We start from the raw sequence: 26,583 nt of genomic DNA, 5'->3' as shown, positions 1-26,583 counted from the left end.
ATAATTTCGATCCTTTAATTACTATTTTAGGTATAAATATTACGATTTTTTAAAGATTATAATATTATTTATTTATAAAGAATAAGGGATAGAGGGTTATCCATAAATTGGTCCAACGATTGGTGTGTACTAAAAATATTTTTATATAAAAATAATTTTACACATAATTTCTCAAATTTTTAAATAAAAAAAACTTTTAAATGCTTTTCAACTCACATCTTTAGTTTGAAAACTTAAATACAAATATTTTATCATTTACATTTAATTGAATTGAAATATAATTTTTTAATTTTATAATACATTTATTTTTAGGATTAAAAATCATAAAACATCAATTCTAAAGAGAAGAAATCAATATTAAATTGAAATCACAAAATAAAAGCATAAGATATATGTTTCAGTATAAGCTAAGCAAAAAATAAAAAAAAAGTTATATATATCTTCAAAATTTCCATCTAAAATTAATAAAAAAATATTCAGAATGAGAGAGAAGTCATCCAATCCACCACTATAAATAAAATTACAAAGATTCAAGTCGGAACATGGGTATTCATCGTTCTCCTAGAAGCTAATGAACTTGGTTAACTAAGCGATACTACCCTTTTGCTATCGGAGCGTGTGATTAATCCCAGTCTCCCCCACTCCCTCCAACTCTGTGAATTCATTTTTTTTTTTGGTGGGTGTCATGGATACAAAGGTTCTTTCTTCTGGAATCCACTACTCTAGTTTGCCAGAAAGTTATGTGAGACCTGAATCTGAGCGTCCCCGCTTGTCTGAAGTGTCGCAGTGCGACAACGTCCCAGTCATCGACTTAGGGTGTGAGGACAGGAGCCATATTGTACAACAAATTGCTCTTGCCTGCATCAACTATGGTTTCTTTCAGGTACTAGTCTAGTCCTTCGCCGCCCTGCAAATCATCCTTCCTTCCTGCTACTGTATCTCTGATAAATTTTTGCGTTGGTTTTGTGGGATTAATTAATTTGTAAATATTATATTATGAGGTTATTAATCATGGAGTATCGAAAGAAGCGGTGGAAAGAATGTTACAAGTAGCGCATGACTTCTTTGGTTTGCCGGTGGAGGAGAAGATGAAGCTTTACTCAGATGACCCTTCCAAAACAATGAGACTTTCCACCAGTTTTAATGTTAAAAAGGAGAAGGTTCATAACTGGAGAGATTACCTACGATTACACTGCTATCCTCTCCACAAGTATGTTCCTGAGTGGCCTTCCAACCCTCCTTCCTTCAAGTAAGCCTCTTCTCTATTCTTCTTCCTTTTTCTAATCTCCCCCCACCCCACCAAAAAAAAAAAAAAACACCTTACGTTAGAGATACGTAATTCGCTTAACGTCATCCTTTTTCATTCTATGTGTCATGCATGTTCTAAGTATCGATGATTCAGCTATTTGTCGACGAATTGCATTATTTTATTTTGCGCTCAAGTAATATATATTTAGTAATCTGACAATTTGATTTACATATTAATAAAACTCTTGAGACAGACAGGACATTTTGCATGGAATCAAAAGTACATTAATAAAGCATATGTAGTGTATGTGCGTGAAATGATCTATTTTATTATCTAAAAAGATCTATTGATGAATTATAACTATGGGATTCTTCTTTAACGTTTCGTAAAGACTATATTTAGGAAATAAGAAACATCGAAGCATGGGATTTTAGTCTTTTAGCCCCTGCTAAACAATAAAAATCTTCTTCTTCTTTAACAAAGTCCAGAGTCTTTTACATAATGGCCCCTAGCCATGTGCTGACGTCGTTTTTCTAGGAGATGTACACAGTCGACCGCAAATTAACTTACATGCCGTATTGTTTGGTTATAAAATCTCAAATCCCCTACTCTCCCTGCCTCTGCTCATTAAAGCAAAGCAAAATCTAGACTAAGGCCATACTGGTATTCATAAACCTGACAACATAATTAAGCTCCCAACAGTTGCATTAATTACAATTTAGTAATAGGCGGTGATTGGTCAAATTACGATTTGGTTGTAAAGTTGAGCTTACATGAGTGAAGATTAAAATATAATACTAGGACAAAACTTGTTAAGATAATTTTTTAAAAGAAAAAAATGAAAGAAAAAAATGTAGGAGGTAAAAAAGAACAGCCGTAATTGGAAAAGAGTCTTGGAATCTTTTAGGGGGTAAATAATTATTTCCGTCCAAAAAAGGTCAAAAGAAATGGCTAAAAATCACAGACAAGCCGATTTGGCCTTTAGGAAGAGCTACCCGTTAATTGTCTAGTAAAGCACGTGCCGCATTTACGAGTTGTTTACGAAATACGAAGTGCTTGAACAAAATTCAGACTTCTGTATGACTGTATCAACATTCAAGCCTTTTTCTTTAAAAAAGGTAAACTTGTTTATAACAAGTTAATGATTAAACATTTTTATGTACCCCCATTCCCTTAGTTATCGATTGTACAATCAAGTCACCTATTATATAAAAAAAAAATTCAAGTCTCCCATGTACCATGTGATTATGTTCCAATTTTATTATAGATGTCAAAACTTGGTAAAAATAATTATATACTAAATTTATTGAAAATTAATATATAAATGGGTTGGCTGTGGGCCAGAGGTTTATGGCCTTTTCTAGGTAGAGGACAGGCAAGGAGCTTTGTCATTTGATTAAGAAGTCTTCTTCCGTCGACCTAGTCAGAAATATTTTATCCATCCCGCTCTCACTTTATTAGTATGCGTAATTATTAGCGGTGATGGCGGCAACCAAAGCTGAGATCAGAACCGTTTATCTAGTAGGTAGGATCGGTTTTTGGTTGAGTCACACGCGCGACTAGTGAGGAAAATGAGTGACATCATGGGCTAAAAGCCGTGTTGACGTAATCATATTAGATAATTTTAATCGAACATTTGGGGCCCAAAGGAGCTCTGATTACAAGGAGCCGAATCATCCGCTTCTACAGGATTTGTTTTCCCTATTTTATACAACTGTCACTACATACGATTATTGAATATTTTTAGATTGGGAGTGACGGTGCTTCAGTTCTCGTATTTTGTTTTTCAATGGTAAACTAATAATTTTGATGTTGGTGATGAGCTGGGGACGGGACGTTTGACAATGGCATTTATGGGTTTATTTTATTTATGAAAGTCCCAATGAACTTTCTCCATTTATCGGCATTACGACTTCAAGATTAAAGATTTGTTTCCCGTCTGTAAAAAGATATTGATTCGCCTGTAACATTTGACCTTACTTTTTGAGAAAAGATGTTTTACTTCCGTGATAATCTTGGTGACTTTCAATTTGAGTTATACAGTAGCTATGGATTTCGGTTCACTCGAAGACGCAAAAATTGGCATATATTTGTCGTATGATAAAAACACTTAGAAAGCAGCACACCTCTAATCACTGTAATTACTCGCATGTTTTTATTAAAACAAGAGATATTTGCATCCATATGCTTTTACATCCATATTTGTTGAATTGATAGGCAAATCGTAAGTGATTACTGTGTACAAGTTCGAGAGCTTGGTTACAGATTACAAGAGCTAATATCAGAGAGCTTAGGCCTGGAAAAAGATTACATAAAGAAGGTTCTAGGGGAGCAAGGGCAGCATATGGCCGTGAACTATTACCCGCCATGCCCGGAACCAGAGCTGACATACGGATTGCCTGGACATACAGACCCCAATGCTCTTACGATTTTACTTCAAGACCTCCAAGTGGCGGGTCTTCAAGTTCTCAAAGATGGCAAGTGGCTTGCTGTTAATCCCCAACCAAATGCTTTTGTCATAAACATTGGTGATCAATTACAGGTATGCGTTTCTTTTTTCCTTGGGTGGAAGGAAAATGTGCAAGTTATTGAGGATGAAACTCCTAATGTTGCAGGCATTAAGTAATGGGACGTACAAGAGCGTGTGGCATCGGGCAATCGTAAATGCCGATAAGCCAAGGATGTCTGTTGCTTCCTTCCTCTGCCCTTACGACCATGCCCTGATCAGCCCTGCAAAACCTCTCACCCAATATGGATGTGGAGCCGTATACAGGGATTTTACTTATGCTGAGTATTACAGTAAGTTCTGGGGCAGGAACCTGGACCAAGAACATTGTTTGGAACTTTTCAAGAACTAATCGCTTGGTCCTTGCCTACTTTTCAAGAACTTGGCCAGTTATTTCCTCCTAGCTGCCCCTTTACAATGCTACTTGTCCTGGTGCAGAAAGATGGTTTTTTTTTCTTTACCAGAAATGCAAAAACCGAAATTTCACTAAACACCCCTTAATAATAAGGCAATGCAGCATATTGCTATATTGCTGGCTGGCGATGGCTACCCACTGTAACTTATCCTTTTGTAGAAACTTCCCTACTACTGCTGCTTGTGGTTTGATTCTTGGTCCACGTGTCATTATTTTGTAATGAAAATAATATTGCACTTCCTTTATTATTATGTTATAAAATTGTTCTACGCATTACAATGCTATCTGTCGATGAAACGATTCAAACTTTTACACAAAACAGCGACAGTGCGCAAGCTTAACAGTGCACCAGTCCTGGCCTGCCACAATGCTTGGGGCTTAAAGCTATGGGCTAGAGGTTGGCTTGTTGCCAACTGTCTTTTGCTAACATATTGGACCTCATGGGTTAGATAGTTATTGCATTTGGTCTTTTAAGTCTGATGGTAAAGTATCTTGGCGAGCACCGGGAGATCTCATGGTGGATTTCTTGTCAGGTCCCATGACCACAATCCCACCATCAATTGCTTTTCGACCATTTAAGTAGATTTTTGTTTACTAGTTCTCATGTTTAAAACGTTGCCCTTCTCTCTCTACCTCTCTCCTGTATTCTTGTATCACCGCAATTCTTGTTTTATGTTGTTATCTTAGACTCCGTTTATTTGCCAGTAAAATATTTTCCGGAAAATAATTTTTGAAAAATAATTTATTTTTTTAGAAATGATTTATTTTTCTGGTGTTTGGATGAATCTGTGTAAAATATTTTCTGTTGTTTGGCAGATTTCCTGAAAATATTTTCCGGAAAAACTGTTTTTACATATATTAATAAATTTATATTTTAAATTGTTTTTACATATATTGCAATGATTTATTTATAAATAAATAAATCAAATTAAATATATAATAATACTCAATTATAAATAAATAAATTAAATTAAATATTTCAATCAAATGGTTTAATTGTTCAAAATTGGCAATCATCCTATAAGATTCATTCACATCACATGTAAATGGTAAAAACTAATCAACATATTTGTAGTTAAATAACCAAGTAGCAGCAGCTCGTCTAGTAACGTATTGAAGCCAAACAATATATAAATCATGCAGAAAAATATCTAATCTGAAATGAAAATATACTTTCATCCACATAAAAGTGGATCATATCTGATTGTATCTAATGAAAAATCCCAATACAAAATGAAAGATAAGGATGATGTTTGCAGTTTTAACCGTATCCTCAAGCATTCCAGTGCCATTGTAGAACCAACAAATGCCAAAAAGTGAAAAGTTTAGTACATGAGCCGCTCTTTTCAAAACAAGGATTTAAGGATCAAGCAATACCTACTAAAGGAATCATACAAAGATGGCTCTACCCGTAAATGACTAACGCTTAACTCTATCCTCATTGCTCATCATTTCACTTTCCCTTTTTCTTGCTCTTTTCAAATAAGGGAATTGTTATAATAACAGAAAGGAACTGGAGAAAAAAATTCATGATGCAACGAGATCAGGTGTTTCAACCTCAATTGATAACCAAGCTTTATGTACTTTGCCCATCCAATTACCAAATCGGTCACGCAAGGATTTGATCTGTGGAATCCCCAAAACTCTTAGCTGCACCCAAGAGACATGAATTGTTCCCTCAACTTGATCAATTATGCCCTCAATCAAACTAACCTGCAGTCATTATTCGCAAAAAGGTTATACAAGTTATCTTTAGAATTTTGAACCCTCTGAAGTATAGCTAGTTGCTACATGTAGGCCTCGGGTCAAATGTATACAATGGTGCATCGTCTATATGAAAAATTGAGACTTGGACTTCCACAAATGTTCACTATTCATAATAATTCGTATTTTCCTTGGCTTATATCCAAAATTTATTTGTGTCCCCTTATAGTTTGCACTCTTTGTTAAGGTGTCATGAAAAAACTGAAGATAAAGGAAAATGAATACGTGTAAAAACAAAGATGACAACAATATTATGAATATTTTAACTTACAGACAGGCTCTTCATGAGAAGATACTCAACATTCTCAATTGACACAATTTGTTCTCTCAGCAATAACTTTTAAAGGAATAGTTCGATCATCAGATGGGCTGCTGCATTGAAACATATTGTACTTTAGTTTTTAACCACATACAATTATCAACAACTTTGACCTGATCCTTTAGGGTACACTAAAACAATACACACCTGAAGATAATCTCCATTAAGCATAGAATATTAATTTTTTCCAAGAGCTTCTTCTTATTCTCAACCAAGGCTGGTTGAGCACTCAGTGTAGCATTGTGCATGCGACACAATTCTTCATAGCGAACCAAATTCCCAGAGTTGAAGGATTGGAGGATATAATAAAGCCATTCCACCTTGGTCCCCAAAAGACTCTTTATCTATAAATGATGCCAACAGTCATCATCTCAAACATAACAAAATAAAAATGTCAAAGCAAAGAAATTCAGAAGAAAAAAAAGAAAAAAAAAGAAAGCTACAACACACAAACTCCCTTTTAAATCAATCCAACAAAATAAAAAATAAGAATGTATTCATGTAATTGCAATCGCATGAAAATAAATGCAAAACGAAAAGAGGCTCTTAATAGCAGGCACTTTTCAGTCAAACCTCCACATACATTAACATGAGTATCATAAACGAGGCCTATGAACCTTATCTTTGTGCAATTAAAAGCACATTTTCTTAACTCAAGACTGCATCAATCATCTCTATAACAACTGGATTAGCTGCAATATATAGTGAATTTAAGAAACTTATAAATATATGCTTACAATTGGATGAGCGATGAGTTCTCCAAAGTTGTAGATGTAATCTCCCAAAAAAGCAGAAAGGGATAGATCAAATGCCAAATCCTATATCAAAAGAGTTCAAATAAAATTAAATGAAATGAAGCCAATCGATTCAGTGCTAAAACAACATACAGTTGAATTGTAACACCCCGTACCCGAGACCGTTTCCGAAGTCAAACACGAGGTATTTACGGACTTATTTCATTGACTTACACAGTTCATTTTTTTTATTTCCAGACAAGCTGGCTAACTGCATCACAGTCACTTTAAAAATCATATCTCAAGTTCCGAAGCTCGAAAAATGATTCCGTAAAATTTACCTGAAACTAGACTCATATATCCATCTACAAAGTTTTTTCTAGAATTTTTGATCAGGCCAATTAGTACATTTTATTAGTTAAAGTCTCCCCTGTTTCATGGTTCGACTGCTCTGACCTTCATGCATTACAACTTATATATCTCCCTGTACAAGGATTCAATACTTATGCCGTTTGTTTCTAATGAAACTAGACTCAAAAATGAATCTATACATATATGGCATGACTTCTAATTATCTCTGGTTAATTTATAGTAAATTTCCAAAGTCAGATCAGGGGATCCAGAAATCGCTCTGGCCCTGTTCCACGAAAACTTAAATATCTCTTAAAATACGACTCATATGATCGTTTCGTTTCTTCCATATGAAAGTAGATTCATCAAGGTTCGATTACATAATTTATTCACTATTTAATTCCATTCCTACTATTTTTAATGATTTTTCAAACTTACATCACTGCTGCTGTCAGCATCTGCCTTTAAGGTAGACTTTACCTATTTCATAGTTTCCATGATTCAACTAGCCCTTTAGCATATATAGCACAAAATATGATCATGATTAACCATTCCAATGGCCAATCATTGCCAAGCATATCCACACCTCTCAATAACCATATACATACAAAATGATTATAACACTATGCTCAAAATATATAAGCCATTTTCGCATGGCTATCCAAATATATACAACACCAAAGTACTTGACTAATAACAAAAGGGCAGTCCTATACATGCCATTAGCAGAGTTCAACTAAAAGAGTACCAAAAGGGCTTTGATAGTGTGGACGACTTCAACTTTGACAATCCCGAGTCCGATAGCTGACGAACCAAAATCTATAAAACAGAGAATCAAAGAAACGGAATAAGCATTTAATGCTTAGTAAGTTTTGAGCAATGAAATTAGGCACAATTGAAGTATAGCATTCATATGACTAAACGGATAATTTCATATACACACATTCTCAAAATCATACCTACTTCACATTACCAACCCTTATACTCATACATAAGAGATCAACTTAACCAAAAGCCGGAAGCTCATTAATCGACTGAGCGAATACTATTTAAAAGGAATCAACTAATCCAATGCATATACGAAACATACCTCATCGTTGGGATTTTACGAGCATATTAATTGAAATTATTACAGCAAGATCGCTCATTCCCAAACCAAGTACCTTCGGGATTTAATCGGATATAGCTACTCGCTCAAATGCCTTCGGGACTTAGCCCGGATATAGTAGTTCGCACAAATGCCTTCGGGACTTAGCCCGGATATAGTAACTCGCACAAATGCCTTCGGGACTTAGCCCGGAATTAGTAACTCGCACAAATGCCTTCGGGACTTAGCCCGGAATTAGTCACTAGCACAAATGCCTTCGGGACTTAGCCCGGAATTAGTCACTAGCACAAATGCCTTCGGGACTTAGCCTGGAATTAGTCACTAGCACAAATGCCTTCGGGACTTAGCCCCGTTATCATCCGAATATTCATGCACATATCAGTAAATCATGACACATCTTTATTTCATTTTCATAACTAGAATTCAAACACAAGTCAATTATTAAGCATTCCCATTTTCGGCTCAATAGCCACATACAAACAGCATGATTTGGTTTGCTTTATGACATGATTCTCTATGCACATACGGCTACCCATCATACGTATAGACTAATTAACTCAACGTATAATTCAAGTAGAATCATTATATCACCGTATATTTGTTATGCTTATACGTCATGACTTAATCAAATCGTAAACTAAGTTTCATTACTCGAAAACTTACCTCGGATGTTGTCGAATGATTTCGACGGCTATTCGATCACTTTTTCCTTCCTTTTATCGGATTTAGTTCCCCTTTGCTCTTGAGCTTAATTTAACAAATAAATTGATTTAATCATTTGAACATCAAAAAGAGAAACTCAAGGTACTTAACCCATATATACATTAGACATTAGAGTCACATATATATGAAATCATGAATCAACTCAACATATTAGCCCACACTCTCTTTTAGCCGATTATCTAAGCCAAGATAAAAGCATCAATATACTTGCCTCTAACCGAATACATGCAACACCAATCTACCTCATGTGGCCGAATATGCATGTCTATGTTGAGGCCGATTATATGCTTAATACTTCCTACAAATATGGTTACTTGTATTGACTACATACCATTTTGTTTCAAGTTCAAAACTCGGCTAATACACATATATACACTAGTAATCAAATACTAACATTTGCACTTCACCTTACTACCAATTCTCATCTACTTCCTACCATGGCCGAATGCATCAAGACACCATACCATTTCAATTTTGGTCATGGGTTAAACGAAGAACTTAATGTCTAACTCAAAAATGCTAAAAAGAAAATCCAAGAGTCATCAATCACCATCACATGTATCATTACAAAGCTTCACACTTAGCATGCAAATGACATCAACACAAGTCCACCTTAGCCGAAACTTAACTCATCTTCATGCCTTATCACCACAACATCAAACACCAACCAAGAAGACAACACCCATAGCCGAATATCATCTCCATCTCATAGCAAAAATTTAAACCATGGGCTAGGTAGAACTCAAGCTAACAACTAAAAATATGCATGAATCTCATGGAACAACATCAACATACCTTAGTCTAGTGAACCACCATAGCCGATTTTCTCCAAGCTCTTTCCCTTCTTTTTCTTTCTTCTATTCGGCCAAGTTGAACAACATGAGAACTTTTTTTTTCTTCATCATTTTCCTTTTCATTATTTTATTACCATGCTCCTTATTTTATCATTCCTCCCATGAAACACTAACATAACATGTTTATAATACCTTTTTACCCATAGCATGGCCGGCCACCATCCCAAGTTTTGGGTATTTTGACATGCAAGGACAACATTTTCTAGCATGCATCAATAGGCCACTTTAACATTTGCCTAGCACATTTCTAAATTTTCTCACACAAGTCCTATTTAGCAAAATTCACTTACAATTAACAAAATTCAAACATGAAATTTTCACACATGCCTATATACATATAATAAGCATCAAATATAATGGTTAATTATTTTTATGACTCAGTCTTGTGGTCCCGAAACCACTTTCCGACTAGGGTCAATTTAGGGCTGTCACAACTCTCCCCCACATAAAAAATTTTCGTCCCCGAAAATCTTACCGGTAAATAGGTTTGGGTATCGTTCTTTCATAGAGTTCTCGGTCTCCCAAGTAGCTTCTTCCATCCCGTGTTTGAGCCATAACACTTTTACTAATGGAACCTTTTTGTTTCGTAACTCTTTCACTTCACGAGCCAGGATACGAATCGGTTCTTCTTCATAACTCATATCGGGTTGAATTTCAACCTCTGATGGATTAATTATGTGCGATGGATCAGATCTATAACGTCGAAGCATCGAAACATGAAAGACGTCATGAATCTTTTCAAGTTCAGGGGGCAAAATCAATCTATACGCAACTGGACCGACTCGTTTGGATATTTCATATGGCCCGATGAACCTCGGACTCAATTTGCCCTTACGCCCAAATCTGAGTATCTTTTTCCAAGGTGAAACTTTAAGAAACACTTTATCTCCCACCTGATACTCAATGTCCTTTCGTTTCAAATCCGCGTACGACTTCTGACGATCTGATGCTGCCTTCAAACTTTCACGAATTATTTTTACTTTCTGCTCAGCATCTTTAATCAAATCAACTCCGAAAATTTTACTTTCACCGAGCTCGGTCCAAAACAATGGTGTACGGCATTTTCGACCGTACAAAGCCTCGTAAGGCACCATCTTAATGCTTGACTGAAAACTATTGTTGTAAGCGAACTCAATCAAAGGTAGATACCGTTCCCATAAACCACTAAACTCAAGGATGCAGCATCTTAACATATCCTCGAGTATCTGAATTATCCGCTCGGATTGACCATCGGTTTGGGGATGAAAAGCGGTGCTAAAATGCAACTTGGTACCCAAAGCTTCTTGCAATTTCTTCCAAAATCGCGAGGTGAATCTCGGATCTCTATCCAACACAATAGAAATGGGTACCCCGTGTAATTTCACAATCTGAGAAACATACAATTCAGCTAGTTTATCCAGTGAATAATCCGTACGTATGGGAATAAAATGAGCCGACTTAGTCAGTCTATCAACAACGACCCAAATCGCATCTTTCTTACTTGTCGACAATGGCAACCCAGACACAAAATCCATCGTGACTCGATCCCATTTCCATTCAGGTATCATGATCGGCTGGAGTAAACCCGTAGGCACTTGATGTTCCGCTTTCACTTGTTGGCATATTAAACACTTCGAAACAAAATCGAAAATGTCTCGTCTCATACCATGCCACCAAAACTGACGTCTCAGATTGTTGTACATTTTCGTGCTCCCCGGGTGAATTGACATTCGGCTACTATGAGCTTCGTTCAGAATCATCGAAATAAGTTCTGAATTTCTTGGAACACACAAACGACTTCTGAACCTCAAACAATCGTCGTCATCAATTTGAAACTCTGATTCCCTATCCGAAACACATTCAGCCCGTTTTGCAACCAATTCATCATCGACTTTCTGAGCTTCACGAATTTGATGAATCAACAATGGTCTAGCCTTTAATTCTGCTACTAACACATTGTCGGATAGAACAGACAAGTGTACATTCATCGCTCGTAAAGCAAACAGTGATTTACGACTCAAAGCATCCGCAACCACATTAGCCTTTCCCGGGTGATAGTCAATGACAAGCTCATAATCTTTTAACAACTCAAGCCAACGTCTTTGTCACAGATTCAAGTCTCTTTGAGTCATCAAATATTTGAGACTTTTGTGATCCGAATATACATGGCACTTCTCACCAAATAAGTAATGTCTCCATATTTTCAAAGCGAATACGATGGCAGCCAGTTCGAGATCATGGGTTGGATAATTTTTCTCATGTGGCTTCAGTTGCCTCGACGCATAAGCTACAACTCGACCTTCTTGCATCAATACACAACCCAACCCAAGTAAGGATGCATCACTGTAAATGACAAACTCCTTGCCTGATTCGGGCTGCACTAGTACTGGAGCTTCTGTCAAATGAGTTTTCAATTGATCGAAACTTTTCTGACACTTTTGTCCATTCAAACTTAACATCTTTCTGAAGTAGTTTCGTCATTGGTGTGGCTATCATCGAGAAACCTTTTACAAACCGTCGGTAGTAACCGGCAAGTCCCAAAAAGCTCCGAACCTCAGTAATATTTCTCGGAGACTTCCAGTTAAGTATGGCTGAAATTTTGCTCGGATCAACTCGAATACCCGATGCGGATACCACATGACCCAAGAAGCTCACCTCTCTTAACCAGAACTCACACTTACTGAACTTAGCATATAACTGCTTATCTCGTAAAATCTGCAACACTAATCTCAGGTGCTCAGCATGCTCGGTTTCATCTCTTAAGTTGACCAAGATGTCATCAATAAACACAACTACAAACTGGTCCAGATACTGTCTGAAGACCCGATTCATCAGATCCATAAATACCGCAGGGGCATTAGTGAGCCCAAACGGCATCACTAAGAACTCGTAGTGACCGTATCTCGTTCTGAAAGCTGTTTTGGGTATATCCGAATCTCGAATTCGCAACTGATAATAACCCGATCTCAAATCTATCTTTGAAAACACTGAGGCTCCCTTTAGTTGATCAAACAAATCATCAATGCGCGGTATCGGATATTTATTCTTTATTGTCACCTTATTCAGCTGACGATAGTCGATGCACAACCTCATGGTTCCGTCCTTCTTTTTCACAAACAATACTGGTGCACCCCAAGGTGAGAAACTTGGTCGAGCGAAACCTCTATCCGTCAACTCTTGCAACTGAGCTTTCAGTTCCTTTAATTCTATTGGTGCCATACGATACGGAGCTATCGAAATCGGTGTAGTCCCAGGTACAAGCTCAATACCAAACTCTACCTCCCGAACAGGTGGTAAACCCGGTAATTCTTCGGGAAAAATATCCAGATATTCACAAACCACCGGCACAGATTCAGGCTTCTTTTCTAACTCTTTGTCATCAAATACATACGCAAGGTATGCTTTGCACCCCTTTCTTACATATTTCTGAGCCAACATCGATGATATTACAGCTGGCGACCCATTCAAGTTAGTAGACTCAACTCGAATCATCTCATTATTTGCACACCTCAAATTGATAGTTTTTCTTTTGCAATTCACAACTGCATCGTGAACGGTTAGCCAATCCATACCGAGGATAACATCAAATTCATCAAACGGTAAAAGCATCAAATTGGCCGGAAAGCAGGAACCTTTGATTTCTAAGGGACATTTCTTACACACTTTGTCGACAAGCACATAACGACCCAAGGGATTTGACACCCGAATTACGAACTCAGTAGACTCAACAGGTAAAGTTTTACTGGTTGCTAAGGTTTCACATATATAAGAATGAGTAGAACTAGGGTCAATCAAAGCAATCACATTAGTATCAAAGAGAGTGAAAGTATCGGTAATAACATCAGGCGAAGAAGCATCCTCGCGTGCACGTATAGCATAAGCTCTAGCAGGCGCACGAGCCTCAGATCTGGTTGTAGCATCTCTAGATCCTCTCTGACCGCCACGAGCATTGCCCGTGTTTCTAGACGGTCTACCCGAGCAGTAGTAGCACCTGGTTTCCCACTCTGATTTACATTTTGTTCAGACAGTCTCGGGCAATCCTTGATAAAATGGTCAGCTGATCCGCATTTATAACAGGAGCGGTCATGGAATCTACAACTCCCCGAATGCCATTTACCACAATACTGGCACTCCGTTCTGTCTCGATGATCGTTTCCAACACTGGCGACCGAAGTGACTCGTGTACTCACAGGGGGTCGGTCACGATCTCGTCTAGAAAAACCCGAAGTGTCTCTAGACCGGCCTAAGTCATCTCTAAATTTCTTCGATGACTGTTGGAAGGGCTTTCCCGAAGATCTCTTACGAAACTCCTTTGCTCCCATATCAGCTTTCCTTTTCTCCTTACTGAGCTCCTCGGCTTTGCAAGCTCGCTCGACAAGTACCACAAATTCTCAGATTTCTAAAATGCCAACATACAGCTTTATATCATCATTCAGTCCATCTTCGAAACGTTTACACATCACAGCTTCTAAAGAAATGGATTCTCGTGCGTACCGGCTAAGCCTCACAAAATTTCGTTCATAGTCGGTAACCGACATGGAACCTTGTTTAAGTTCAAGAAATTCCTTCCGTTTTTGGTCAATGAATCTCTGACTGATATACTTCTTTCGAAACTCGGTTTGGAAAAACTCCCAAGTTACTTGCTCTCTGGGCACAACAGAAATCAACGTATTCCACCAATAGTAGGCAGAATCACGTAGCAAGGAGATAGTACACTTTAAGCATTCATCGGGTGTGCAAGATAGTTCATCAAGTACCCGAATAGTGTTATCCAACCAAAATTCAGCTTGCTCGGTGTCGTCGCTGTCCGTAGCTTTAAATTCAGTAGCCCCGTGTTTTCGGATTCTGTCAACTAGGGGCTTATTTGACCTTATTTGGTCAGTGACCGGAGGCATTGCAGGTGCGGGGGTTGTATTAGTCGGGAATGGGGGTTGTGGAACAGCCGTATTAGTTCGAATGTATTGGTTGAACCAATCATTCATCACGCTATAAAAAGCTTGTCTAGCTTCATCGTTCGGATTACTAGCAATAGGTTGAGAGTCCACCAGCGCTGTCCCTTGCGCGGGAGCATGCGCTACACTCTCAAGATCATCATCTACCGCTCGGTTGGGATCGGGATCCATTACTATAAATAAACACATTTTCAATTGTCAGAAATCACCACACTATCAAACAATCGCAAAATGGCATGTATAACTAGACCCAAATGTATTACGGTACTCCTAGAATCGACTAAACCGTAGCTCGGATACCAATAAAATTGTAACACCCCGTACCCGAGACCGTTTCCGCAGTCGAACACAAGGTATTTACGGACTTATTTCATTGACTTACACAGTTTATTTTTTTTATTTCCAGACAAGCTGGCTAACTTGATCACAGTTACTTTAAAAATTATATCTCAAGTTCCGAAGCTCGAAAACTGATTCCGTAAATTTTACCTGAAACTAGACTCATATATCCATCTACAAATTGTTTTCTAGAATTTTTTATTGGGCCAATTAGTATAGTTTATTAGTTAAAGTCTCCCCTGTTTCAGAGTTTGGCTGCTCTGACCTTCATGCATTACGACTTATATATATCCCTTTACATGGATTCAATTCTTATGCCATTTGTTTCTAATGAAACTAGACTCAAAAAGGAATCTATACATATATGGCATGACTTCTAATTATCTCTGGTTAATTTATAGTGAATTTCCAAAGTCAGATCAGGGGAACCAGAAATTGCTCTAGCCCTGTTCCACGAAAACTTAAATATCTCTTAAAATACGACTCATATGATCGTTTCGTTTCTTCCATATGAAAGTAGATTCATTAAGGTTCGATTACATAATTTATTCACTATTTAATTCCATTCCTACTATTTTTAGTGATTTTTCAAATTTACATCACTGCTGCTATCAGCATCTGCCTTTAAGGTAGACTTTACCTATTTCATAGTTTCCATGATTCAACTAGCCCTTTAGCATATATTGCACAATATATGATCATGATTAACCATTCCAATGGCCAATCATTGCCAAGAATATCCACACCTCTCAATAACCATATACATACAAAATGATTATAACACTATGCTCAAAATATATAAGCCATTTTCGCATGGCTATCCAAATATATACAACACAAAAGTACTTGACTAATAACAAAAGGGCAGTCCTATACATGCCATTAGCAGAGTTCAACTAAAAGAGTACCAAAAGGGCTTTGATAGTGTGGACGACTTCGACTTTGACAATCCCGAGTCCGATAGCTGACGAACCAAAATCTATAAAACAGAGAATCAAAGAAACGGAATAAGCATTTAATGCTTAGTAAGTTTTGAGCAATGAAATTAGGCACAATTGAAGTATAGCATTCATATGACTAAACGGATAATTTCATATACACACATTCTCAAAATCATACCTACTTCACATTACCAACCCTTATACTCATACATAAGAGATCAACTTAACCAAAAGCCGGAAGCTCATTAATCGACTGAGCGAGTACTATTTAAAAGGAATCAACTAATCCAATGCATATACGAAACATACCTCATCGTTGGGATTTTACGAGCATATTAATTGAAATTATTACAGCAAGATCGCTCATTCCCAAACCAAGTACCTTCGGGATTTAACCGGATATAGCTACTCGCTCAAATGCCTTCGGGACTTAGCCCGAATATAGTAGTTCGCACAAATGCCTTCGGGACTTAGCCCGGATATAGTAACTCGCACAAATACCTTCGGGACTTAGCCCAGAAATAGTAACTCGCACAAATGCCTTCGGGACTTAGCCCGGAATTAGTAACTCGGACAAATGCCTTCGGGACTTAGCCCAGAATTAGTCACTAGCACAAATGCCTTCGGGACTTAGCCCGGAATTAGTCACTAGCACAAATGCCTTCGGGACTTAGCCCCGTTATCATCCGAATATTCATGCACATATCAGTAAATCATGACACATCTTTATTTCATTTTCATAACTAGAATTCAAACACAAGTCAATTATTAAGCATTCCCATTTTCGGCTCAATAGCCACATACAAACAGCATGATTTGGTTTGCTTTATGACATGATTCTCTATGCACATACGACTACCCATCATACATATAGACTAATTAACTCAACGTATAATTCAAGTAGAATCATTATATCACCGTATATTTGTTATGCTTATACGTCATGACTTAATCAAATCGTAAACTAAGTTTCATTACTCGAAAACTTACCTCGGATGTTGTCGAACGATTTCGACGGCTATTCGATCACTTTTTCCTCCTTTATCTGATTTAGTTCCCCTTTGCTCTTGAGCTTAATTTAACAAATAAATTGATTTAATCATTTGAACATCAAAAGAGAAACTCAAGGTACTTAACCCATATATACATTAGACATTAGAGTCACATGTATATGAAATCATGAATCAACTCAACATATTAGCCCACACTCTCTTTTAGCTGATTATCTAAGCCAAGATAAAAGCATCAATATGCTTGCCTCTAACCGAATACATGCAACACCAATCTACCTCATGTGGCCGAATATGCATGTCTATGTTGAGGCCGATTATATGCTTAATACTTCCTACAAATATGGTTACTTTTATTGACTACATACCATTTTGTTTCAAGTTCAAAACTCGGCTAATACACATATATACACTAGTAATCAAATACTAACATTTGCACTTCACCTTACTACCAATTCTCATCTACTTCCTACCATGGCCGAATGCATCAAGACACCATACCATTTCAATTTTGGTCATGGGTTAAACAAAGAACTTAATGTCTAACTCAAAAATGCTAAAATGAAAATCCAAGAGTCATCAATCACCATCACATGTATCATTACAAAGCTTCACACTTAGCATGCAAATGACATCAACACAAGTCCACCTTAGCCGAAACTTAACTCATCTTCATGCCTCATTACCACAACATCAAACACCAACCAAAAAGACAACACCTATGGCCGAATATCATCTCCATCTCATAGCAAAGATTTAAACCATGGGCTAGGTAGAACTCAAGCTAACAACTAAAAATATGCATGAATCTCATGGAACAACATCAACATACCTTAGTCTAGTGAACCACCATAGCCGATTTTCTCCAAGCTCTTTCCCTTCTTTTTCTTTCTTCTATTCGGCCAAGTTGAACAACATGAGAACTTTTTATTTTTTTTCTTCATCATTTTCCTTTTCATTATTTTATTACCATGCTCCTTATTTTATCAGTCCTCCCATGAAACACTAACATAACATGTTTATAATACCTTTTTACCCATAGCATGGCCGGCCACCATCCCAAGTTTTGGGTATTTTGACATGCAAGGACAACATTTTCTAGCATGCATCAATAGGCCACTTTAACATTTGCCTAGCACATTTCTAAATTTTCTCACATAAGTCCTATTTAGCAAAATTCACTTACAATTAACAAAATTCAAACATGAAATTTTCACACATTCCTATATACATATAATAAGCATCAAATATAATGGTTAATTATTTTTATAACTCGGTCTTGTGGTCCCCAAACCACTTTCCGACTAGGGTCAATTTAGGGCTGTCACATGAATAGTTAGTAAAGCTAAAAAAAATTAGCAATGACACACCAAAAGCACCAAATCATAAAAAAATAATGGATCTTTATTATAGAACTAAAGAAATTAAAACAACTCAATCCATTAAATACGTGAAGCAACCTTTGTGCAAAAGCAACTCTCTTGGACTTTGTTTTTTGGTAGCAGCTCCCCCATTTGCATTTTCAGCAAGTTCTCTCTACTTTTCCTTTACTTTAAATAGCCAAATTATAACTCCTGCATATATATTAAAATTTAAAATGAACCCATTCATTTCCATAGCCTTGATAACAAATTCCAGTTACCGCAACAAAGCAATATCCATTCAAAATCTAAAGATTCAAAACCAAAGCATTAAAACAAAAACACTTGTTCTTAACAAACCCTAACTAAAAAATCTAGCCTTCATTATCAAATTCGATTTCCATACTTTTGAGCTGTTGATTATCAGAATCCATTTTCTTTTAATAAGATCACTCATTTACCTGTTCCGAAGCTATTTAACTAGACTAATTTAAAACTACTTAAAAAACAGAAAAAGTACCTCTCTTTTTTTCCCCAATCTTTACAATAGAATTTGAACAACAAAAAGAGATTCAGTATGACATTAATTCTAACAAATCATAATTCAAGATACAACTAGTTGTAAAAATAGAAGAGATCGTTAAAGAAAAGAGAAAATGAATCTAACAGAAGACTTAAGTAATCAACACCGATTAAAATAGCAAGTGAGAAAAAAAGAAGAGAAAAGGTAATGTGTTGGATTGATAAGATTGTAACAAACCTGTTGGAGGAAAAGCTAAAGAAAGAAAAGCTTTGACAAACGCCGGTGTCTGGTGTTGAGAATCGGTGTTAGCTTACGGCAAGCATAAGATCAGGTGTCAAGGATGGGAGAAGGGAAGGGGAAGGGGAAGGGAAGATCGGTGGCTTCTAATTTTCCTGAAAATGTCTTACTGAATTACAAAGGGTAAGACATTTTCCAAAATTAAGGAGCTTCTTTTCTCGTTTTTGTAATTGATTTTACTTTAGGAAAATATTTTCAGCCAAACAAACACTGGAAAAGGCTGAAAACATTTTTCAGAAAATGTTTACACCCAAACAAATGGAGTCTTAGCTTTAAATCCTTTTCTTTGAAATTTGAGAACCATCAAAAGTAATGCATTCAGAACTCAGAATCCACCCAAGGAAATGAGTTGAATCTTACTATTTAAATATCAACTATGAATTAATAATTGAAAAAAGAAGAAGAAGAGAGAAACAATTATCAAAATATGAACTAATAATTAGAAAATTTAATATCTAAGAGGACTTAAATTATGGATAAATAAAGTAATTTTAAATACTAGAATTTTTGTCACAAATGCATGTAAGTGAGAAACGTGTATTTAAAAAAATGTATAAAAATACATTAATAGTAAACTTTGGTTGAGTCATAAATTTAATATTTTTCTAATGCATTTGGCTTGGGTTCAAATCTCACTATAAAGATATTTTTTGTTGTTTGTTTTAAAATTAAAAAAAAAAGTATTGTTGAATAATAAAACTTATTTTAAATAAAAAATAATATTTTAGTAATTTCATTAATTAAGTTGGTGCCCAGTTAACTTATGACACTAATTTAATGAGGGATTTAAATAATTGTAAGTAAAGATATACAATTGATGGATGTAATAAACTGTATAAAAAAAATTGAAACGAGAGAAAATTTTCTACTTGGGTCGTGGGTTATTTCGGCACCATGGGTGTTTGAATTTTTTTTGGCCTAATAAGGAGTGACATGTTTGACAAAATAGCAGTTGGTTTTTGGTTAGGATTCTTTATCTCTTTAATTAGTCATATTGAGGAGTTTAAAGTGAAGACAATGTCTATAAAAAATTATATTTATATTTAAAAATTATAAAAAATTTCATAAAACTATAGAAAATCATAAAAGCATAAAAAATATTAAAAATATTAAAAAATAATAAAAATATATAAAAGTGAAATTATAAAATTATATATATAATATAAAAGAAGGTATGATAGCATATAAGGAAACTTTGAGTTTTATAGCATATAAGGAAACTTTGAGTTTTAGGTTAGTTTTTTGAGCATTCTGAGCATTCTGTTTCTCAATTTTTAAGATGCAGGGGACAAACAGTTAAACCACATGCCTGTGCATATGATCGTGTGTCATACACGGTTGAGACACACGCCCGTGTGTCTACCCGTGTGGACAAATTAAGGCCAGTTCCAAGCCTTATTTCTCACCCAAATTTTACCTTGTACTTACATTGACTTTTAATACATTTTCAAACCAATTCAAGTGATTTGAATCAAGGCAAATACAAGTATTGTGTTTAACATATTAGCACATATGTTCGAGTGATTAAACTTGCCAAGTTTGCACTTATGTTTATATGTAAATTTTATCAATTATACTAATTCAAATCCATTCATCATATGGTTTATATACCTTTCACCATAAAACCAATTTTTATCACACATCAACCATGATAATGCCTTAAATAATTACATCAAAGTATGTTTAACACTAGCCATTCCAATGGCTAGTTATAATCAAAAGATTTTATCATTTAATCTATTTAACCTATACATGCCATTATATTAAAAGTTAGCTTATTTCATATATCGAAAGATCCAAAGGATAGTGTGATGTGTCTCCTACTAATTCCAACCTTCACGAGCCTCCGAGTACTATAAAACAGAGGAAAATAAAACAAAGTAAGCATTTAATGCTTAGAAAGTTTGCATAACGGGAATTTAACTTACCATTCATTTACATTTAAAGTAAGCATACAAAAACGCATCCAAGCAATTTAGCTAATAGCCTAAAATACACAACTTCATCAAACATGTTAGTCATTATTCCATATAAATCTCAAGAATCAAAGATGAGCTCATCATATAATAATTTTCACATTACATGTACATTTCCATAACAGATCATTTCAAATTCAATTTAGCCATGTCAAAACTTTACCCGTTGAATTTATTTGGAATATCGATGGATACGCTCATGTAGTATACTTAAAGTGTACAAAACTGAAAATTCATTAATTCATATCCAGAGGTACCCATTAGGGCACATAATTGGGAAGCATTCTCTTTAGCCATATAACAGGATGCTCATGTGAGCCATGAAACAGGAAGCTTATTTGGGCTATAACAGGATGTAACATCCTTTACTCGTATTCAACGCCGGAACAGGGTACGAGGCATTATCGGACTTACAACACAATTAATCATACAATTTCGAGTCATAAATTTGCGTCTGAATTAAAACCATTTACATTCAATCATAGAGTTCTTAATATGAGCCTACGAGGCCTAAAATATGCTTTGGAAGTGGTTCAGGACTAAACCAAGAACTTTAGAAATTCTTACAAAACTTAAAACATTTTTGTTATAAACAGGGGTCACACGCCCATGTGGTTTGGGACACGCCCGTGTGGGCAGGCCATGTGGTCACACACGCCTGTGTCCCTAACCTGTGTAACTCTCTGACTTGCAAATTATGAACAAATTGAGGTCACACGACCAAGTCACATGCTCGTGTGGTTAATTTAATTTTCATAAAATAGGTGCAGACTGCACACGGTAGGGACACACGCCCGTGCTTGAGGCCGTGTCCCTTACACGGCTAAGACACACATTCGTGTCTCTGCCCATGTGCTCAATTCTGAGCATTTTGTTTCTCAAAATTAAGGTACAGGGGACACATTGCCAAAACACATGCCCATGGAACAGGCCGTGTGGACACACGCCCATGTGTCTACCTATGTGGACAAAATAAAGGCTATTTACCAAGCCATTTGCTACCCTCATTTGCTTAATCACATACACCATTTCAATGACATAAATTATAGTATACTTAGGCAACCAAAACATCTACAATCATGGCCAATACATGTCAATGTAATACCATCATCTAACATGTACATGACATTTTAACAAGCCAAACCAAACATACCATTTTCTCATTCCAAAAACACCACTAAGACTACTATCGACTTGTATTTACTCATCAAGGTGCTGTAGCATATTAATGAACCAACTCATCCATTTCACAACAAGGCATTAAACCACAATCAATCAAGTAGCAAACCAATGTAAACCACATCACTAAAAAGCATTAGCATATACATGCATATGAGAAGACTTATAATCAAGTTAACCAAAATGAGCCAATTTACATGGCCAATTTCCACAACAAGCCTTTGACAATTACAAGCCAAAACATTTGGCTAAAATCATAATGACACACATAAAAAAAAATAACCAAGTCCCTATACATGCCATATACTCAAAATGCTAAATTTCATCAATACCCAAAATGATAGTTTTGATAGTGTCAGGCGAATTTCCAATGATCCCCAATCCAAGCTAGCTTGGCAACACTATAAAATATGGAAAAATAAATAGAGTAAGCTATATAGCTTAGTAAGTCCGAATGCAAGAAATAAGAAAGCCATACCATAAAATCAATGTTTAAGAGATAAAATATAAGATGATATAATTTACCCTAAGTTTCACCATCATAAATCATTCCTTCACAAACTTACCTTGAATTCATTATTTCTCGAAATTCAATAAACATAAGCTTTATGTACATACCTGTACCATCTTGAAATGAATTTACATGTATTCTTATCTTTGACATACCCGTGAACCACTCAGAATAATTATGTCGGATACTCAGGAATTTTGCACACTAAGTGCCAGATATGTAGCCAATGCTACCTAAGTCTCATATCTCATAATTGCTCCCTCTCGAGCTATCGACGGGCCTGCTCACACAAGCTGTTAGTCAAGACGTAGCTATACGGTGCTGCTCACACAAGCTGTCAAGTAACCGCAACATATGCCGGTATACTCAGCCACCATAAGACGTACAGGACCAGCACCCGGATCACATAATCACAAAAGACATGGTAACCCTAGTGACATATCACTTGTATCCTAATCTATTCTTAAGGTTCAAACGAGATTTCTTACTTGTCGAATCATCGTGAACTCATTCTTAGAATTAAACTCTTCCACATAGTCAAACATACAATTCATGCAATATTAAAGCATTTAAATACAATTATATTAAAGTTTATTTAACATACGAACTTACCTCGGTTACAAAAACGACTATTAGTTCGATTTAGTCTACAACCTTGTCCTTTCCCCGATCTAAACTCACACTTCATTTTTCTTGATTTATAATATCAAATTTAAATTATTTAATCATCACATTATTCAATTCAGCCCAAAAACACACTATGGGAAAAATTACATTTTTGCCCCTAAACTTTTAACATTTTACATTTTAGTTCCTAGGCTCGTAAAATGATTTTCATTTATTTCTTCATTACCTAAGCTTAGTCAAACCTTTTTCATGCTCACGACAGCCCACATTTTCCATTTAATCACATTTTACCACACATTTTACAACCTTTTACAATTAGGTCCCTTTTTAACATTTTCATCAAAAATCACTTTGTAAATGTTGTTTAACTAACAACAAATATGCATTTTCTACCATTAAACATCAAAATACAAGCTTATTCAACATAGGTAAAATTTTAGACTTTGCTTTTCTTTCAAATTAGTCCTTAGAATAGCTAGATCAAGTTACAACATTCACAAAAACGTAAAAATCATTAAAAACGGGACAAAGATGGACTTATAATCGAGCTTGGAAGCTTGACCAAAACCCTATCTATGGTTTCCCTCAAAATTTCGGCTATATAGACTAAATTGAAAAAGATGACATCTTTTATTTAGTTTATTTTGGCTTTATTTACTAAATTACCAAAATGCCCTTCACTTAAACTTTGAAAATTTACCTATTCCATGTCCAGTTTTGTCCATCCTAAAGTATAATAGTCTAATTACCATTTAAGGACTTCCAAATTAGAATTTCATATCAATTAGACACCTTTAACTTATAGAATTCAAGTTTTGCATCTATTGCAATTTAGTCCTTCTAGACAAATTGAGTACTCAATCAATCAAATTTTTTAACGAAATTTTCACACAATCATTCTGTCATGCTGTAGACCTTAAAGAAATAATAAAATAAATATTTCTACTTCGAATTTGTGGTCCTGAAACCACTGTTCAGATATAACCCAAAAACGGGCTGTTACATAGAAAACGTGTAAGAGTTTAAAACATGAAGCTTATTGAACTTAACAGGTAACTTCGAAGAGTTATTATCAGGAAGCTCTGAATAGCCATATAACAGGAAGTTCAAGCAAGCCATATCAGGAAGCTCAAAAACAGCCTATATTAGGACGCTCATAAAGAGCCGTGTTTGTGTCCACAACATATGCAGGATCACAACCGATCATATAACAGGGCGCTGACAAAGAGCTGCGGTAGTCTGCAACACATGCAGGATCACTACCGATCAGGATTGTAACACCCCTAACCCGAATTCGTCGCCGAAATAGGGTTATAGAGTATTACCGGAGTTTTCAGAACATTTACAGATAATTCATATAAATTACTATCCATTTTTCGATATTAACCATAATGTCCCTAGGATGGAACCTTGAGGCCCAAAATGGATGTTAGGATCAGGTCAGGACTAAACCAGGAACATAGGACTATTTTCGTGAAATTTTAAAATTTTTCTCATGTACTGGGGTCACACGCCTGTGTGTGTAGGCCGTGTGACTCACACGGCCAAGTAACACAGGTCACACGGCCGTGTCCCCAACCCGTGTAACTCTCTAACTTACAAAATATTAAGGTGCAATTTTCACACGGCCAAGATACACGCCCGTGTTCTAGGCCGTATGACACACACGGCTGAGACATACGCCCGTGTCTCTAACCGTGTGCTCAAAACTGAGCATTCTATTTCTCAAATTTAAGTTGCAGGGGACACACGGCCGGATCACATGCCCATGTGCCAGGTTGTATGTCACACACGATCAAGATACACTGTAACATCCCTTACCCGTATCTGACACTGGGACAGGGTACGAGGCATTACCGGACTTAAACACTTACATTCATACAAAACCGAGCCATAAAATTTCGTTCAATTTAAAAACTTTTCAAACACATCCATATTGTAACACCCCTATCTCGTAACCGTCGCCAAAATAGGTAATGGCATTATCGGATTTATAACTCAAACTGGAACAGTAAGACTTTAACTTATCAATCGTCAACATCATTCAACACTAATCCAACATATCATGCTTAAAACAATTATACTAAAGTGACCATTCCATGTAGTCACATATATATAAGCATCTAGATACCACTTACAAATTAATCACATTTCAACATTCTTATCAACTCATCCATAATTACATATAATTCAAACCAAAATACCAATTATAAATTTTAACACTAAATGCACACATCATATAATGCTTTCGTATCAAACCAACTTTTCTCATATCAAGCCATATCACTTAGCTTGATCACAATACTCAAAATTCATCTCACATTCATATAAACAAGTGACCATATAATCAACTTATTAACTAGCCTATACATGCCATATTACCCAATTTCAAAGAGTTCAGGAATACCAATTGCCTCCTGGATAGTGTGATTAAATCTTCGATGACTTCCAACCTGAGTGAGTATTCGAATCACTGTAAAATACAAAGAATAGACAGAGTAAGCTAATAAGCTTAGTAAGCTCGCATAATTATCAGCACTGGATAAAAGATTTAACATAAAGCTTGTCATTTTAAGCAATAAGTTTGCTTTTAAACCAGCCTCATCTAATTCAATATTTATTTCCTTAACAGTCATGTAATTCATGTGTAATTTATCACATCTACTCACATGTCATATAAATTTATCAATGTCACTTGCTTGTTAAGTGTACTATGTATACCTGTACTGATTTGTATCATCATTTCTATTCTCCCAGCATCATATTTACAGTTGAACCCTTGAGACCAACATCGAAAACCCTGTATCTTGCACACTAAATGCCATATATGTGACTAAACCATTTATATCACATATCACCAATACA

General features: G+C 35.9%; 1 protein-coding gene and 1 pseudogene across 1 annotated transcript; one reads left to right on the top strand and one right to left on the bottom strand.

Moving 5' to 3' along the window:
- Nucleotides 1-420: 420 nt before the first annotated feature.
- Nucleotides 421-4,415, top strand: LOC107948034 (protein DOWNY MILDEW RESISTANCE 6). Its single transcript, XM_016882517.2, has 4 exons — nt 421-883; nt 1,002-1,249; nt 3,467-3,791; nt 3,865-4,415. Exons 1-4 carry the CDS (start codon nt 686-688, stop codon nt 4,105-4,107), a joined length of 1,014 nt encoding a protein of 337 aa, XP_016738006.1. The 5' UTR covers nt 421-685; the 3' UTR covers nt 4,108-4,415.
- A 933-nt stretch (nt 4,416-5,348) lies between these two features.
- Nucleotides 5,349-23,207, bottom strand: LOC107960132 (26S proteasome non-ATPase regulatory subunit 13 homolog B-like; annotated as a pseudogene).
- Between the last annotated feature and the right edge of the window lie 3,376 nt (nt 23,208-26,583).

The sequence above is a fragment of the Gossypium hirsutum genome, chromosome A08 (assembly GCF_007990345.1).
Source record: "Gossypium hirsutum isolate 1008001.06 chromosome A08, Gossypium_hirsutum_v2.1, whole genome shotgun sequence".
NCBI classification, from domain to species: domain Eukaryota; kingdom Viridiplantae; phylum Streptophyta; class Magnoliopsida; order Malvales; family Malvaceae; genus Gossypium; species Gossypium hirsutum.
The sequence above is the reverse complement of the archived record's forward strand: the minus strand, read 5'-3'. Positions and strand labels throughout refer to the sequence as shown.

Coding starts and splice junctions, on each gene's coding strand:
- LOC107948034 (XM_016882517.2), top strand. CDS start 686: ATGGATACAAAGGTTCTTTCTTCTGGAATCCACTACTCTAGTTTGCCA. Junction 884..1,001: donor TCAACTATGGTTTCTTTCAG/GTACTAGTCTAG, acceptor TTATATTATGAG/GTTATTAATCATGGAGTATC. Junction 3,792..3,864: donor ACATTGGTGATCAATTACAG/GTATGCGTTTCT, acceptor CTAATGTTGCAG/GCATTAAGTAATGGGACGTA.